At 34.4% G+C, this 19381-nt stretch overlaps 1 protein-coding gene across 3 annotated transcripts in view; it reads left to right on the top strand.

The window, feature by feature from the left end:
• PKN2 (protein kinase N2) overlaps window positions 1-19381 on the top strand; it is a 144782-nt gene that overhangs the window by 113297 nt on the left and 12104 nt on the right. For all 3 annotated transcript variants that reach the window (XM_070367737.1, XM_070367738.1, XM_005888419.3), the window contains exons 16-21: window positions 5604-5780; window positions 10308-10370; window positions 11940-12016; window positions 15090-15232; window positions 18693-18800; window positions 19269-19349. In XM_070367737.1, coding sequence (XP_070223838.1) covers window positions 5604-5780; window positions 10308-10370; window positions 11940-12016; window positions 15090-15232; window positions 18693-18800; window positions 19269-19349 — 649 coding nt within the window. The remainder of the gene's footprint in view (window positions 1-5603; window positions 5781-10307; window positions 10371-11939; window positions 12017-15089; window positions 15233-18692; window positions 18801-19268; window positions 19350-19381) is intronic.

Here is a 19381-nt window from a genome sequence, read left to right as displayed (position 1 = left end):
ACAGTAGTAGGCTCACTCACCTAGGCCAGATATCCTGGAGTGCGAAGTCAAGTGTACCTTAGGAAACATCACTATGAACAAAACCAATGGAGGTGATGGAGTTCCAGTTGAGCTATTTTAAATCCTAAAAGATAAGGCTGTTAAAGTTCTGTACTGAATATGCCATCAAATTTAGAAAACTCACTCAACAGTGGCCACAGGACTAGAATAGGTCAGTTTTCATTCCAGTCCCAAAGAAGGACAATGCCAAAGAATGTTCATATTACTACACAATTGCACTCATGTCACATGCTAGCAAAGTAATGCTCAAAATTCTCCAAGCTAGGCTTCAACAGTATTGAAACCGAGAACTTGCAGATCATCAAGCTGGATTTACAAATGGCAGAGGAACAGAGATCAAATTACCAACATCCTTCGGATCATAGCAAGCGAGGGCTTCCCTCATAGCTCAGTTGGTAAAGAATCCACCTGCAATGCAGGAGACCCTGGTTTGATTCCTGGGTCAGGAAGAGCCGCTGGAGAAGGGATAGGCTACCCACTCCAATGTTCTTTGGTTTCCCTTGTGACTTAGCTGGTAAAGAATCCACCTGCAATGCGGGAGACCTGGGTTTGATCTCTGGGTTGGGAAGATCCCCTGAAGAAGGGAAACGCTACACACTCCAGGTTTCTGGCCTGGAGAATTCTATGGTCCATGGGGTCGCAGAGTCGGACGTGACTGAGCGACTTTCACTTTACTTTTCATTGGATTATAGAAAAAAAGCAAGGGAATTCCAGAAAAAAAATGTCCTTCTGCTTCATTGACTATGCTAAAGCCTTTGACTATGTGGATCACAACAAACTATGGAAAATTCTTCAAGAGATGGGAATACCAGACCACCTTACCTGCCTACTGAGAAACCTGTATGCAAATCAAGAAGCAACAGTTAGAACTGGACATGGAACAACGGACTGGCTCCACATTGGGAAAGGAGTACGTTGAGGCTGTATATTGTCACCCTGCTTATTTAACTTATATGTAGAATACATCATGCGAAATGCTGGGCTGCATGAAGTACAAGCTGGAGTCAAGATTGCTGGGAGAAATATCAATAACCTCAGATAAGAGGAACTAGAGAGCCTCTTGGTAAATGTAAAAGAGGAAAGTGAAAAAACTGGCTTAAAACTCAACATTCAAAAATCGAAGGTCATGGCATCTGGTCCCAAATGTCATTTGTCACTTCATGGCAAATAGATGGGGGAACAATGGAAATAGTGGGAGACTTTATTTTCTTGGGCTCCTATTACTGCAGATGATGACTGCAGCCATGAACTTAAAAGACACTTGGCCCTTGGAAGAAAAGCTATGACAAACCTAGACAGTGTATTAAAAAGCAGAAATCCTTTGCCAACAAAGGTCCGTGTAGTCAAAGCTATGGTTTTTCCAATAGTCATGTACAGATGTGAGAGTTGGACCATAAAGAAGGCTGAGTGCCGGAGAATTGATGCTTAACTGTTGTGTTGGAGAAGATTCTTGAGAGTCCCTTGGACTGCAAGGCGATCAAACCAGTCAATCCTAAAGGAAATTAATCCTGAATATTCTTTGGAAGGACTGATGCTGAAACTCCAATATTTTGATCACCTGAAGTGAAGAGCTGACTCGTTAGGAAAGGTTGTGATGCTGGGAAAGATTGAAGGTAGAAGAAGGGGACGACAGAGGATGAGGTGGTTAGATGGCATCACTGACTCAATGGACATGAGTTTGAGCAAGCTCTGGGAGATGGTGAAGGACACGGAAGCCTGGTGTGCTGCTGTTCCATGGGGTCACAAATAGTCCAACATGCCTGAGCGACTGAACAACAACAAAATTAATCTCAGTTCAGTCCCTCAGGCGTGTCCGTCTTTTTGTGACCCCATGGACTGCAGCACACAAGGCTTTCCTGTCCATCACCTACTCCCGGACCTTATTCAGAATTAATCTAGCCATAGTGAAAGGTTGATGAGTGATCTTCATTTTACTTCAGTTATAAATTCACTTATTTGGTAACATGGAAGTAAAATAATCTCCAGTAGAAACAGGGAAATATAAAATTCAGAGTGAGAAATAAAACTCGCTCTTAGAGGAATTTGAGGAAAGCATCAGAAAGAGAACAATTATAGGAAGGCAAGAAAAAAATTAATTTAGGAAATAAAATAGATTAGCATGTTTTTAAAAATAATGTAACTTGAAAGTCTGAATAGTAAATAACTAAGCAGAAATCCACTATATCCACTTTTCAGTTCATTCTTTTAATAGATCCATAGAATTCAATGTTATTGTATATAAGTGCAGTTTTTTAATAGGTATTTCTGGAATACTTGATGGTTCTTAATGTCAGTTTTATTTTCTAAATTTTATTTTTCTAGTATGAATCTTATTATTTTACTTATAGAAAATTCCAGACCAACTTATTTTTTGTTTTTTGGTTTGTTTTTGTTTTCTACTTTTATTGAGACAGAATTGACCTGCAGTACTGTATAAGTTTAAGGTGTACAGCCTCATTATTTGATTTATGTACATCATGAAATGATTATCACGGTAAGTTAAGTGAGCATCATATAGATACAAAATTCAAAAAATAGAAAAATACATATTTTTCTGTGTTATGAGAACTCATTATTCTCTCAACAACTTTCATATATAACATATAGCAATGTTAATTTTATTTATCATTATTGTACATTATATCTGTAGTACTTATCTTATAACTGGAAGTTTGAACATTTTTTACTGCCTTTACATAAATTATGCACTAACTTCAAAGTAATGCAATTCATGTACGAAGATCACGTTTTCCACCTACCAATAGTTGAACTTCCTGAGTGCCATCTTCCCCTACTCCTAAGTAAGAATGTTAAATATATGTTACAGTTATGCCTCCTCATTCAGCTTAGTTTCTGTACCAGTTCAAATTTCCAAGCAAAAGAATAGACTTGGAAGTACATTTTTGCAGTTGCAGAACAAAAACATGGCTAGCCAGATTTTTTATATATATCATATATACATATATATGCTTTAATCCTAAGATTAGCCTTATTAGTGATATAATTTTCTACTGACCAAAATAACTATACAGTTTTTAAGTTTCTAACATATCTAATAATGTACTAAAGGAAGTATGCCAAAAAAAATGTTAGAATTGAACTAGTCACTTAGGGAGATAAACCATAAATACGTTATGCAAATAAAAGAAACTAGATATGCTTGAGTTAAAGATAAACAACATAGACAGTCACAGCTCATAAAAAGGGAAACATCAAAGTGACAATGCACTGGTGGATGTAGGTAAGACCTTGTAAAGAAGAATGGATTGTGCTGGTCTTTGGCAGATGGAAGATACGTGGGAACATGGAGAGGAGAAATGACAATTTAGGGAAAAATGTTTTGGACAAAATGAATAAAGTTCCAAGTTTTTCATGGACTTTTAAGGAGAACATACAATTTAGATTAAATTGGGAAAATTTAAAGACTTATGGAGCAGCTTTTTGGTGTGATGTAACATGCTTAAAATTATTATTGTTTGGGTCTGTAAAAGAGCTTTCCTCCTTTACCTAAGATATATATCCAGTCCTCATCAATATTGTCAGTCCTCATCAAAGAATTCTATGAATGGGATTAAAACCATTTTAAGGAGCACTCTCATCAGTTCTTTAGACCATTTATATGTTCAACACAGGTCTAACCTTATAGTTACCCATCCAGTTGAGAATCAGTAACTCACCTGTAGTGGATTAGTAATTCATGCATGACTGATACACAGTGAAGAGGCCATGTTTGTCATTTGCTTGACAACAAAACATCTTGTCAGTTTGTTATTTCATGTGTATATTTTATCCTCATTAGCCACAATTTAGATAGACTGAGTAAATCACTTGTCTTAGAATCTAATTTGCAGATCTTGCCCAATTGTACATTATTTTCCAATACATTTAAATGGTGATAAAGTCAAAGCTATTAACTTTTCTTTTTAATCATCTGTGAATTTATTTCTAATAGTGACTTAATTTGCAGTAGCATTTAGAAACCTTGCAAATGTATGTAGACATAAGCCAAACACTCTAGAAGCAATTATAATGGGGGTTTCTGAGTATATATAAAATTATAAACAAACTGTATGAAATAGAGGGTAAGAGCTCATCTAGAATATGACCATATTAGATCTACTGTAAACACTATTTCATAGGAGCTATATTTACTGTATTTAAAACTGAAGAGGTGTTTTAGTTCATCATTCAGAATACAACTATATTAACAGCATTGAAAATTCCATGTTCCTTCTACACAACAGTTATACTTTTAAATGTTTTAAAATTCTCTTTAATTTTCTTGAGTCATAGCAATATAGTCTGGATATCCAGACAAATGCTTTAATCTTTAACCTTTTAAAATTAATTCTTAAGAGATCCCAAAGAAAGGAGAATGAGTCTACCTCCTTCTAACATTAGAATTTTGGTTTGGTATTTTGAAATCAACAACCACATATACACATAAACACAAATCTAAACAATTCTTTAATTTTAAAAATAAAAGCATTATTAATGCTTTTCAACAAACTTTAATAGCAGTTTTTTATTCTGATCTCAAAAACAAACCAAAAAATGCCTATTTTATGTTAGAAACATAAATTTAAAATTAAATTTGTATATTGATGAGTCCTTAAAACGTTAATTCAAAGTTATATTTGAATAATGTTTGACCTGGTTTTCTTCTGCTTTGAGGTTTTTTTTTTCCTTTCAGTTATATGTATACGTGTGTCTATTTTTCAAATTCTTTTCCCATTTAGGCTGTTACATATTATTGAATAGAGTTCCTTGTTGGTTATCCACCGTAAATTTACCAGTGTATATATTTCTGCTTTGAGATTTACGTCAGGTTGATTTACTAAATGTTTTCAGGGGACAGAAGGTTGGTATTTCTTGCCATTTAGGCAAAATTAATGTTTCAGAGTCAATAAGTTTGACCACTGTTCTTTTAAACAGTTTATAAGAATTCTTACAGGGAAAACCTGTGATAGCTATATAGATTTTATAGATAAATTGTATCATTCTCCAAGAGCTTCCTATAAGCATGTTATAGAATTCTCCATGAAACTCCTTTATTTTCCAGTAGCCTTCTAAATTAAAATATTATATAGTGTATTTTTACTTCTCAGCTTCATATGATGGAATATTTGGATACCATGGTTTGTGAATTATACACTATCCTTGAAATCACCTTGATGACAAAGTCTATATTTTAAAATTATGCTTTAGGTTCCTAAATCCTCTGACCAATTTCTGAAAAATGTTCACAATTCACTTGCAATTAAGACTTTTTTATGATTACCACTAGTCTTATGTGTGCTACTCTGATACTATCAATAGTGAATTTTATGTCATGGTAATCATATTTAGATTAAAGTTATTTATATATCACATAGCCCAAATTTTCAAAGCATTTATAGCAAAATGACATATTTTATGGTTTTAAAGTCATAATGATTAAGAGCTTCGCTTATTTTAAGAGTTTAGTAATTTTTAAAGAATGTTATTTGCAACTAGAACTTTAAAAAAAAATACCAGTGATATTTTAATGTTTTCTTTTACAGCCTGATGTGTGAAAAAAGAATTTTTGAAACTGTGAACAGTGTAAGGCATCCCTTTTTGGTGAACCTTTTTGCATGTTTCCAAACCAAAGAGCATGTTTGCTTTGTAATGGAATATGCTGCCGGTGGGGACCTAATGATGCACATTCACACTGATGTCTTTTCTGAACCAAGAGCTGTGTGAGTATTTAGACGTTTCTCTGAGTTTCTTCATGACTGATTGCTTTCTGGGAAGAAAGAAAACTCTCTGAATTTTAGATTTATTTTTTTCCCTCAAATGGAAAATAGAGGAAGGAGTCTTAGAACTCTTTACTTGCCTTTTTGCCATATATAAATGTATCTATTTTTCTCTGTTGTTCATGTTGAAAATTTCATGTATTACCCTAAGTCACACTTGATAAGTTAGATATACCATATAGGTTTGTTTTAGTAGAATTTCTTTTTTTTCTAGTATATTTTATCCCTAATTAATGCCACCTGGGACCATAACTTTAAATATTAACTATACTCAAAGTACATTGTTAAGTGAAAAAAAAAATTTAGAAGAGTTCTTATCTTATATTTATATGAAATATTTATATTTGCATTTTAAGGGGTAGTTTAAAATAGTATGCCTTAAGTATTAAAATATTTAATGCATATGCTTAAAATATCTCTGAAAAAATAGAAAAGATTGATATGCATGTCACTTCCAATGAAGGGTGTAGAATCCAGATTTTTGATAATAAATAACTGAGTATACTGTTTAAAATTTATATTTCACTGAATACTTACTGGATGTCAGGTACTATGTTAATTATTTTAATTTATCACCATAATCCTTTTTGTAGTTTTTGAGTGTGACATTATATGGAAGTTTTGCTTATTCAGATGCAAAAGAATAAATAATAACAAACACTTGTGACTAAACATAATGTGTATATATTCTCCCCTGTTGTTATCTCAGTTCTGTAGCTCTTAAGTGTGGAGCTAGGGATTTGACCCCAGGAAAATTTACTCTTAATAGCTATACTCTATGTGCAGGTGTTCACCAAATTTATGTGTCCAGCCCTTGTATCGTTCCTAAACTTCCAACTCTAATAGCATTCAGCAGCCAACTTGACTTTTCCCTTTATGTAGCTGATAAGTATTTCAAGTATCTCAAAATGAGCTCCTGATGTTTTCCATTTCCCCCCACTTCACCTACCACTCCCCAGCCTGTTGCTCTTCTAGTCTTCTCTCTTATTAAATGGTAATACCATGTACCAGTTGTTCAGACCAAAACACAAGGAGTCATTCTTGATTCTCTTTTTTCCTTACCTGCAACATCTAAATTCTGCCTCCAAAATATAAAAATCATAAACCAGTGATTAGTAAATGTTTGTTGTTGTTCAGTCACTAAGTTGAGACCAACTCTTTTGTGACCTCATGGACTGTAACCTGCCAAGCTCCTCTGTCCATGTGATTTCCCAGGCAAGAATACTGGAGTGGGTTGTCGTTTCCTTCTCCAAGGTATTTTCCTGACCCAGGGATCGAACCTGCATCTCCTGAATTGGCAGGAGGATTCTTTACCACAGGGAAGCTCAGTAAACCTTTATTGGGTTTATTATAAAATCTTTATCTCTTGTCTGTATTCTGACAGCTGACATTTGTGTAACATTTTTACTTTCCTCCCTTTATTTGATTCTTACCATAACCATTAGAGGTATAACAAAACAGATAGTAGTACTGTCATATTTTCAAATTTCAAATAAAGAAATAGGGCATTAGTTCTGGTGGATAGTGAAGCTTTCAATAAAGGAGGCAAAAGCCACAAAATAATAGGCGGCCATTAAAAATTTGTTCCCTGCATATTTAAAAATTAAAAGCAGGCCATCTAGACTATGCCTAGCCCTGTACTAACTGCCATGGACATTTTGTTTTTGTTTTGTTACGCTTCTTTTTTGAGATAAATGTAAATTCCTATTCTGCATTAACACACTTTTTATTATTTTTGAGAGTACAGATTACATAGTACCAATGAAACAATTAACCCCAGTGAAATACAAGAATAAAATGCTACATTGCAATACTTTATATCTGCAGTACCTCCCTTTAATCATTCAGATCTCACCTGCAATGTCATTTCTTTGAAGGTCCTTTCTTGAGTACTTTATCTAAAATATCACTGTATCAATAATGTCTAAATCAGGCCATTCTATTCTGTTTTATATTTTATGTTCTCCATTCCACTTTATTTATATCTGAAATTGTCTTATTTATTTTTTACATTTTTGGTTGTCTGTTTCCACTCACTAAAGGGGCACAATGATCACTTATGTCTATCCTGTGTACTAGTAGAACACCTCGAGGGGAGGGGTGGCTCACATATGCTAGGCAAACATATTATTGCTTGAGACAATAGAATCAAAATTAGTCCTAGCCTTGCTGTGTTCTAGCTATGTGATTTTAAATTAGTTACTCTGTGAGAGCTTCATTTTCTGTTTCTGTGAAATATTTATCTTAAAGGTTTAATTTGAACATACTCCCTGTACTCAGTTATTTACTAAGTATCATTAGGACAGTCTTTTTACAAATAAAAGAGAAATCAAGGTATTTTTATAATTGTCACAGTTTTGTTTTGCCACCAAAGTAAGTTTGCTTTAAAAAAAAAAAACCTTAAGCAAGTTTAGAATCACATTGTTTTAATGGACTTCACTTCTGATAATTATTTAAGATCTAATGTATAATAAAATATTTATTAATAGTTGAATTTTAAAATTCTCAAAATTATGGCTCCATCTTTATAAAAATAAGTAAACACAAAACATATCTGCATTATCTATATGTACAAATAAATGCATTCTAAAAGTTTGGAGAACAGTCACCAAACTAATAAGAGCAATTATCTCTATGGATAGTAGTGGCGTTAGGATGAGATGGAGATGTATGAATGAAAAATTGTGCTTTGGGGTACGGGTGTTATGTGTTTTTTATAGAGGAAATATCCTTGTATTACTTGTAAAATTAAGATTCTCTTACGTGTCTCCTTGTAGGCTATTCTACACTGAAGACAGCCCTGCATTTTTTAATTCATTCATTTATTATTGACCTACCTCCTCATTCATTAAGGCTATTGTGTATCAAGCATTTTGCTCAGCATTTAGGCTGAACTCTGAAAAATACAAACATGGTCCAGTCTCTCAAGAGTTAATATTCTAGCTTGGTTGAAGTTTTCCTAAGATCGAAACCTATTTAGCCAATTTCCAGACGTCTTCACCTGTCCCGAGGCAATTTGAGGTCAATAGGCAAACACAAACTCACTTTCCCCACAAAACTTGGGCTACTTCTATTTCTTCACCTCTTCATTATAATAAAAAGGAAACCTTGAGAATCATTTTCAGCTTTTCCTTCTCCCTCATCCTTTATATTAATAGCTAATGAGACACTAAGTCCTGTTGTGCTCATTTTAAAGTTTCTCTTAAATCAATCTCTTATTCTCTTTGTGGTCACTACATTAGAGGTTCTAATGATCTTTCATCGGTACTATCACTTCAGCTTTATCTGTTCCTTATCCCTCTGGATATCTACCTACTTGCACTCCAGCCTTCACACTACTGTCAAGAAATTTCTAACATAAATCTGATCATTCTGCTCTCTTTAAAATGGTTTGATTCAGTATTGCTAAAAGAAGAATTTTCAGTACAGGCATACCTCAGAGATATTGGAAGTTCAGTTCCAGACCACTGCATTAAAACAAATATCATAATAAAATGAGTCATGTGAATTTTCTGGTTTCCCAGTGCATTTAAAAGTTACATTTACACTATACTGTAGTCTATTAAGTGTATGATAGCATTGTCTTTTTATTTATTTATTTTTTCTGGTTTTTTTTTTATTTCAGTCACTTACTCCCAGCATTGTCTTTTTAAAAAATGTACATTCTTTAATGAAGAAATACTTTGCTAAAAAATGCTAACTATCACCTGAGCCTTTGCGATAGTAATGTCAGAGATCACAGATCACCATAACGAACATAATGGTGATGAAAAAGTTTGACATATTGAGAGAATTACTAAAATATGAAACAGACACTTGACGTGAGCAAATGCTGTTGGAAAAATGGCACCCATTGTGTTTCTATTCAGGGTTGCCACAAACCTGCAATTTGTTTAAAAAAAAACCAAACAGTTATCTGTGAAACACAATAACAGTGAAAATGCAGTAAAACAAGGTATGCCTTTGTTCATAATACGACAATCAGGGTCTTTTGCAACTAAATCTCAGGCTGTCTTCTCAGCCTCATCTTCCACTACTTCTTCCCTCAGCATTTACTTCAGCCACAGGCTTGTTATTGGTTGTCAGACATGCTATGCCTTGTACACCGCTATTCCTTTCCCTCTTAGGGAAATGCCCTATATTTCTCCCACAAAAGTTCTACCTTTTATAACATCCTTCTGCCTCTATAATGGCATATTGTAATTTTTTCCAAAGAACCAGATCAAATATCTACGCTTAAGGACTTAAGTGACCCCCACCCAGACGAAGTTAATGGCTTCCATTTTAGAGACTGTATTTTTCTTATTTTTAAAAGACTTAGCACATATCTTACATGTCTGGCACATAGTAAGGACTCAATATTTGTGAAATTAGTTGACTAGAGTTCTGCTTCAAAGCATAAAGGTATAAACTCTGGGATTCAAAAACAGTGGAATTTATTAAAATTCTTTGATTTAATTCTTGAAACAGATTTTATGCTGCATGTGTAGTTCTTGGGTTGCAGTATTTACATGAACACAAAATTGTTTATAGGTGAGTAAAATTTTGATATCTTCTAATTGCTTATTGATATGAAGTAGAATTAAAGATAATTAAGAATAGTTTGTGTTTAACCATCTTCATAATTTTCTCTTTCATATGGTAAGTGACCACTAAAAAAGTTAAAACCCAATTTTGAAAGACATAGTTAACATAACAATTATATGATGAACTTCTCTGTTACTGGTCCTCTGACCATTACCTAATTAGAATAGTCAAATTGTAAGCTGGCCTGCTGCTGCTAAGTCGCTTCAGTCGTGTCCAACTCTGTGCAACCCCATAGACAGCAGCCCACTAGGCTCCTCTGTCCCTGGGATTCTCCAGGCAAGAATACTGGAGTGGGTTGCCATTTCCTTCTCCAGTGCATGAAAGTGAAAAGTGAAAGTGAAGTCACTTAGTTGTGCCCCACTCTCAGCGACCCCATGGACTGCAGCCTACCAGGCTCCTCCACCCATGGGATTTTCCAGGCAAGAGTACTGGAGTGGGGTGCCATTGCCTTCTCTGGTAAGCTGGCCTATGATAACACAATTTACCAACAATATTCATCCTGGTGAATATTTCTATTCAGTTGATCTATTATAGAAAATTTCTATAGACTACTACTACTGAAAATTTGTTCATGATAAGTGGCTTGTGCCATTTTGCTTCCTTCATTAAGCCTTGCTTAATGAAGTGTACTTGAGGACATAGCTGATTAGCTGATTTATGTACTGACACAAACTCCTTACCAAATTGTAGACCAGTTAGAAATACTTCATAGTCCAGGAGCTCGTCTGTGGCTAACACCTTGAACAGCATTGCTCTAGATAAGACAAATTGTAGGAAGGCCAGTCAGAATTAAAAGACTATAAACATGAGTTTATTCAACTTCTAACAATGTTTTCAAGGTAATGGTTTCCTCATGACCTTATTATACTCAAAGAATAAAATATTTTCAAGTTAATTTGTAATCATTTAGTATGACTTAATAACTCCCTCTTTATTTTGAATTATTCTCTTAGAATGTTAAACCTGCTTGCTCATACCCTATTTATGCTGTTCATTTGACAGTTCTTTCTTATGGATGGTATGTAGGGAATTCTAACAAGTCTGAGAGTTCCCTGGTGATCTAGTGGTTTGGATTCAGCGCTTTCACTACTGTAGACCAAATTCAGTCCCTCGTACAGTAACTGAGATCTTACATGCCACGTGGCATGGCCATTAACTTATTTATTTATTAAGCTTGAATAACATGAAAGTATAGGTATCATGAAAGATACATGAACTCTTTCTAAGCTTTAAAATATATATTTAAATAAATAAAACATTTCTCTTGGATACAGTCTTACTTTTCTACATAATGGGGGAATATTCAGAAATTATATTTTGTAAAGTAATAATCTTGCCCCAAAATGAAAATGAATATTTATAATATAGTATTTATAGTATATCTCAAACCATAATATGAAAAACTCATTTTTTTAGTAAAGAGAAAGTATAACTCATATTAAAATGATGTTTCTACTTTATTATCTACTGATTTTATTGATTTTTTTCATTTTGCTTTTTTTTTATCCTGAACAGAGATTTGAAATTGGATAACTTATTACTAGATACAGAGGGCTTTGTGAAAATTGCTGACTTTGGTCTTTGCAAAGAAGGTAATTGGATATTTTAAAGTGCCTTTTCTAATAAATTACTATTGCTTTGTTCTTTGGAAGTTTTCCTGATTTGTCTATGGAAAGCAAAATGTATTTTTTAATTTATTAAAAATTAAACTTTATTCTTTATTGAGATATTACAGATTGCTCATATAACCTAATCTATAACAATTATTAAGAATTTATTCTGTGAACATGAATAAGATTAGGTTTTCAGAAATCACAGTATGGAAAATAAGACTCTCTTTGTATGGTTAATAATTTTGTCACTACTCTAAGAAAGCATTGGTTAATCACCAGATTTTTTGCTTTGCTGTGATTGTGCAGAGTAAATTTAAATTACATATGCCTAAAAACCTCTCCTGCCTCTTAAAACTTTCAACATTTTAAATAGGAAAAAATGCATATGTATTTTATGTATATATATGTGTGTGTGTGTACACAGAAGTAAATAAATACCTAAACTGGGACAATTTGAATCATATGTAGCATAAGAAAGTGTAAAAAGCATGGGCTTAGGCACCACCCTTGAAGCCTGACTCTGCCACTTATTTGCTCTGTGTCTTTGGACAAGTTACTTCTAACCTCATGGAGTCTGTTTTCTCAGCTATAAAATAAGTGTAATTCTTCTTGTTTAGGAGTATTATGACAGCTAGAGATAGTGCCACAGTTTGTGGCACTGTGCCTAATTCAGTAAATAGGCACATTTAATGCATTGTATTGTAGGAAACATGGTCTCCCTCTCTACCCTGGTACTTCTTGTTTCTTATTCAGCTTTCTTCCCACCATATGCTGTAGTGCTCGGCACATCTTGAGTATTCAGTGAGTATTTAATTAATAAGTAGTTGGATAAATGAATGAATGTCTTTTGTAAAGCTTTGTCCCTTATTTACCCACTGACCTCCTAATTATTGAATCCAGTGAGTTTTTTTCTTTTATTGGATCTCTCTGTATTGGACATGTACCAAACACTGTTGACTGAAATGGTTTTGTTCCTCGGAGTCTGGCCTTAGCCCATTGCTATTCTTAGGTAGTTTTTAGCTAGCCATTATATACTGCTGCTAAGTCGCTTCAGTCGTGTCCGACTCTGTGCAACCCCATGGACTACAGCCTACCAGGCTTCTCCGTCCATGGGATTCTCCAGGCAAGAACACTGGAGTGGGTTGCCATTTCCTTCTCCAGTGCATGAAAGTGAAAAGTGAAAGTGAAGTCGCTCAGTAGTGTGACTCTTAGCGACCCCATGGACTGCAGCCTACCAGGCTCCTCCATCCATGGGATTTTCCGGGCAACAGTACTGGAGTGGGGTGCCATTGCCTTCTCCTAACTAATGATTCCCAAATCTATCATTTCCTTTCCAAACATATATAGTCAACTATCTACTAGACAGTTTTACTTGAACAGTCAGTCAGTAGGTACCTGAATCACTATCCAAACAGAAATAGTTTCTTTTCCTCAGTCTCACTGGCAGTTGATGGCGCCATAATCCTGTCTCCCAATCCGAAAATGTGAAATTGTTCTGGACTGTCTCCTCTTCATTACTTTCCACATCCAGTTAATCACCAAATTGTATTAACATCTACCTCCTTAATGTTTGTTTTTTTTTTTCAAACAATATTTAAGTTTTTCATCTCCCTTCTATTTCCAATCATCATCTTGTTTTAACAAGGCTACTTTAATAGCCTCTTAACTTTTCTGTCTCTATTCTTTTTCTTCCTCAAATCTCAACCTGCCATATAATTGCTAAAATACAAAAGAGGCCCGTATAAATTCAAAGCTGAACATGGTACGTCCCTACTAAAAACCTTCAGTGACAAAGACGTGATATATCTTGCCTCACCTGATCTGCCTGCCTCCTTCTCCAGCCAGATCTCTCGCAGCTTGCTTCTTAGTACCTTCTGTTGCAGCAAAACCAAACTGCTTACAGTGTTTGTCTCTCCACCACTATCACTTATCTCAACTCTATTTGCTTCTGCTCATCCTTTATGCTTCTCAAGTATCACCTGCACATATAAGCTACCTGAGACTCATCTCCTCCTATCCCAAGTACCAAGTCAGCTTTCTAAGATGATCTGATCATCATAAGATGAATGAGCTTTTAACACTTTAGAATACGTTCAGACATTTTCTTCAATAAGTAGAATTTTATTTGACTAATTTATTACTGTATTATGAGAAACATATTTGGGCTTCCCTTGTAGCCCAGTCGGTAAAGAATCTGCCTGCAACGCAGGAGACCTGAGTTCGATTCCTGGGTCAGGAAGATACCCTGGAGAAGGAAATGGCGCCCTACTCCAGTATTCTTGCCTGGAGAATCCCATGGACAGAAGAGCCTGGCAGGCTATAGTCCTTGGGGCCGCAAGAACCAGCCACAATTTAGTGACTAAATATGAAGAATGTATTTAGAAAACCAGTTAGCTAAAATGTTAATACTGTATCTCTATATAATATAATACACTTATTCAACTCTTGATTCAACTCTTGATTATCCAAGGGTTTGCTTTTGGTAGTTTTCAGACTATACTCAATGCTATTTTTATAATAAAGCAAGTAAGCATATTTTAAAAATTTAATTGACAGGGTAGAAATTAAAGTTTAGAATAAGTTTTTTTTTCTTTTGTAACTTCTTAGCAGCACTTATAAAGTAATGACAAGAAAGAAAAAATAAGTAGTAAAGTGAAACACGGAAATTTTATTTTTATCCATTAACTAAATAATAGAGTTGCAGTTTACTCCATATTAATTCATAGCATTTTCTTTAAAATCTTTTTCATGGGTTACCCTGGTGGTCCAGTGCTCAGGACTCTGAGCTCTCAGTACAGGGGATCTGGATTTGATTCTGGATCAGGGAACTAGAGCCCACATTCCACAGCTAAAAGATTCTATGTGCTGCAGCTAGGATCTGGTGAAGTAAAAAATAAATAAATAAATATAAAAAAAGAATCTTTGATGTATTTTGAGTTTGATCACCATGCACAAATGTACACCTTTAATTTTGCTTCCTAGCGATATCTTCTGACTCTTAAACGCTAGATTTTTTCTTTGCTAACAAATACCTGAATTTTATCTTTTTCAGGAATGGGATATGGAGACAGAACAAGCACATTTTGTGGCACTCCTGAGTTTCTTGCCCCAGAAGTTTTAACAGAAACATCCTATACAAGGGCTGTAGATTGGTGGGGCCTTGGTGTCCTTATATATGAAATGCTCGTTGGTGAGGTAAGTAGTATAAGATAGATAAAAGGGAAAGATGATTGAGAGAACAAAGCATGGCATTTATAAAACCACTTAATATGTTTCCTGCATAAATAGAACTTAAGCTTTATAAATACTTACATGTATTAGTAATGCTCATGATCCTATGTCACCTTCACTGTCTTTTTTAGGTTGTTATGTTTGTGGAATGTATACCAGTGGTTTGAAAATAGTTTATCTGAGTGTTGCTATGGGCTTCCCAGGCGGCGCTAGTGGTAAAGAACCTGCCTGCTTGTGCAGGTAGACATAAGAAATCAGGTGCAATCCCTGGATCAGGAAGATCCCCTGGAGGAGGGCAAGGTAACCCACTCCAGTATTCTTGCCTGGGGAATCCCATGGACGAAGGAGCCTGGTGGGCTCCAGTCCCTGGGGTCACAGAGCGTAGGATGCGACTGAAGGGATCTAGCACACTTGCATGGTTATATTGTATGATTTTTAAACACAGTCATACATGACTGATCATTTCATAGGAAATAGAAAGCAGGAAGACTGATAAAAGGAATGTACTCTGTATCTATAAAGAAAAGTCAGCTATGCATTGGTCAGAAATAAATGTTACCTTCAGAAGCAATATAGCAGAATTGAAAAGATTAACATTTTTTTCCTACTATTTTCTTTATATTAATTTAAAATAAATTTCTGGGAATAACTTAGTTTTACACAGAAATTGTTACCACTTAGAAAACAGTGAATTATATCTAATTAATAAAATAGTAAGAAGAGATTAATCTATTTTGTTATAAATTGTTGAAAATGATTAATTAGGGTGGAATTAAGAAAGAGTAAATATTTTTTAGACAAGTAATTGAAAACTACCTAGATGGGCTTGATGGTCTTGAGATGAAAGAAAAATTTTCTTAGGGAATTGGTTCCTTGTTCTGCAGTTTTTCCAATGCCAGTGACCAACCTTCTAGGCATGACAGAACTAGTAGCTGAATGAATGAATGGCTAAATTGTTGAATGTCAGAAATTTCTAGTTTTGCTCTGTGATTGTCATTTAGTGGCACTTATCCCAAACAAGTAAAGAAATGATTTTAGTTCAACCACTGACAGTGCCCTTTGATATGTAAATTGGAATGGAAACTTGGAAAAGAAATAGTGAATTAAAATATATACTATGTGCTAGGTAGGCACGGTTCTATGTGCTTTATAAGTATTAGCTCACTTAATTTTTCACCAACCTTTAATGAGCTCAATAGTAGTCTTATGTTTATTTCCAGATGCATAATTAGAGACACAAAGAAGTTAGGAACTTTAAAGTTTTACAGCTCTCATATAGTGGAGCTTGGATTTTAACTTAATCTCTAAACCATTGTACTTTGCTGCCTCCAAGATAGGGGATCCACACAAATTTATTTCACCTCTATTTAGAAAAGAGAAACGCATACAGTGCTTTAAGACAGAAAGATATATTTTACACCTTATTCACAGTTTTCTTTACTTTCTACAAGTGCCAGAAGTACCATAATAGTTGTTTCTATAAGCTCTGATAAACTTAAACATTTTTTTAAGTAACATTTTTGTTGCTTTTTTTTTTTTTAATTTAGTGTTCAATTATGTATGAGATTTGTTACCAAAAATTAGGTGCTTGCTTAAAATTTACTCTTTGGAGATGACATGCAAAAAATGAGAGTCTGTTATCAAATACTATAGAATTAAGAGCCAGCTAATTTTACTCCCCCTGATTCTAAAGTATCAGGGAGATTTGGCAGTGAATAGTGAGGAAGTTCCTGTTTCATATTGTTTAAAGGAACTTCTCATTGGTTAAGCTCTTACTAGGAGATAAAAGACAGTGAATCTGGCTATTTCTTCACAATTGCCTTTTGCAATTTAATTTCTTTTTAGCACCTCCATAAAAGGAGAATTGGGAAAAGAAAATTAAAACTCACTGGTACATATATTTTGTAATTTTATAGCACTGGTGAAATCTTAGCATTACCTTTTCTTAAATTTATAAAAGTGAGGTTTGGCTAAAGTTTATATCTAATTCCTCTATTAAAACAAATGATTGAAAACTCACTGGATATATCGTATTTTCAAATTTGTATGAGTTGTGAGGACTTGAATCAACCCTAGGAATAAGCTAACATCAGGTCCCCTTTCTCTGTGCCAAAGAAGAGTGAAGGTATCAGAGAAGTTTAAAATAACCTTAGATACTAGACTTAGATCCTTGACATCTGAACAGACTATTGAATTCTTTTAATATGTGCTTAAAATAGATTTGTTAACCTTCCATTGTTAGTACTGTTAGCTTAAAATCTATTTACAGAAAAAACTTTAACAGCTTAACAAGTATGTAAATATATTTTCACTATTCAAAGACTTGTGGAGTGAGTTTTCAAATACAAAATTTACTTATCACATAGGAGTCAAAATTGCTTCGTATTACCATATGAAATTCTCATTGAAAATCCTTGTGAAATAGGATTTTCCCCTGACTTATTGTATCAATCCCAGAAATTATATTGTCCCATATAACAGGTGTTCAGTGTATGTATTTTGAGTGAGTAAATGAACAAGCCTGATTTTGTACAACAAGCCTGAGTTTTATCAGGCCAAAACTGAAATTTTGATAACTGAAAAGTTTGAAATTTTCTTAGATACAAACAATAATATTAGCAGTTCAGCTTTAGTATGTTGGGTTCTGAAATGATTTTCATAGGTTCCTCAGGTCAGAGATCCCTCTCTTGTTGATATCGCTTTCTGCTTGGCTCTTGTTCTTTAACAACCAACAGGAAGTAAGCAGCCAACTCTAAGGTGTCTAAAATTCTGAGGTAATAAGTCATATCTCATAGCCATATTTTCAGTGTAGTTGAGAGTTTATCCCTATGTACATCAAATTGTTATACTGAATGTTTATTTAACTACTTTTTTTATTACTCAGCATAATTACTGTCACTATGAGCAACCATCTTAACATTCTTCTGCTGAACTGCCTCAAGACCTGTTGTGTATAGAGCATTAAATATGCCTGAAAATAATGTGATTTTTGGCTCCTTTCAGTTTAATTTTGTTTACAGTTGCTTCTTAGTACAGTCAAATTGTCTCTAATTGTGTTTTGCCATTATTAATTTAATACTGACTGGAATTCAGAACACATTCATGTCTGATGTATCCCCACAAACTGTGCTTCCCCCTGTAGTAACACTTCACCTTTTGCATTTCCTTCTGTCTTTCCACAAGATTTCAATAAGTGTATATGGTGTGTCCTCTGGATTATAGATACCTATCTGTTGTGTATCTGTTGTAGCTTCTTGTAGTCCTTATTTGTTTTGGTGGAGGGTTCTTGTTTGATTTTGTTTTTCCTTTTCCTTTTTCTTAGTTTCCTCACTACATGGTTCTTTGTTGTATTTCAGAACTTTGAATAGATAAGATTTTACTATATTGAAACACATTTTGACTAACTCAGGGATATTTCTTCTAGTCTCCCTTCCCTGGTGATGATGAAGAGGAGGTCTTTGACAGTATTGTAAATGATGAAGTAAGGTATCCAAGGTTCTTATCTACAGAAGCCATTTCAATAATGAGAAGGGTAAGAATTTTGTTGTAATATATATATTTTATTTATAAAATAAATACGATACTCAAATACTTTGGCCACCTGATGCAAAGAACTAACTCATTGGAAAAGACCCTAATGATGGGAAAGATTGAAGGCAGGAGGAGAAGGGGACAACAGAGGATAAAAGGTTGGATGGCATCACCAACTCAATGGACATGAGTTTGAGCAAGTTCAGAGAGGTGGTAATAGACAGCGAAGCCTGGTGGTAATGGACAGGGAAGTCACGGGGTTTCAAAGAGTCAGACACGACTGAGCGACTGAACTGACTGATATTAAGAATATGTCCCAGTAGCATTTTAGAAATTGTTTTTCAGTCTTAGATGTTCATGGTTTAGACAAACACATACTAAAAAAAACTCTAAAAGCTTGCAAGTTACGAGAATCCTTCTCAGTGAATCTCTGGTTTTATACTTACTTTCTTCCTTTGTATTGTGTTAGTTATTAAGAAGAAATCCTGAGCGACGCCTTGGAGCTGGTGAAAAAGATGCAGAGGATGTGAAAAAACACCCATTTTTCCGAGTAAGTGTGAAAGTTTACAAATTTTCTGAAAC

The sequence above is a fragment of the Bos mutus genome, chromosome 3 (assembly GCF_027580195.1).
Source record: "Bos mutus isolate GX-2022 chromosome 3, NWIPB_WYAK_1.1, whole genome shotgun sequence".
Lineage (NCBI taxonomy): Eukaryota > Metazoa > Chordata > Mammalia > Artiodactyla > Bovidae > Bos > Bos mutus.
The sequence above is the reverse complement of the archived record's forward strand: the minus strand, read 5'-3'. Positions and strand labels throughout refer to the sequence as shown.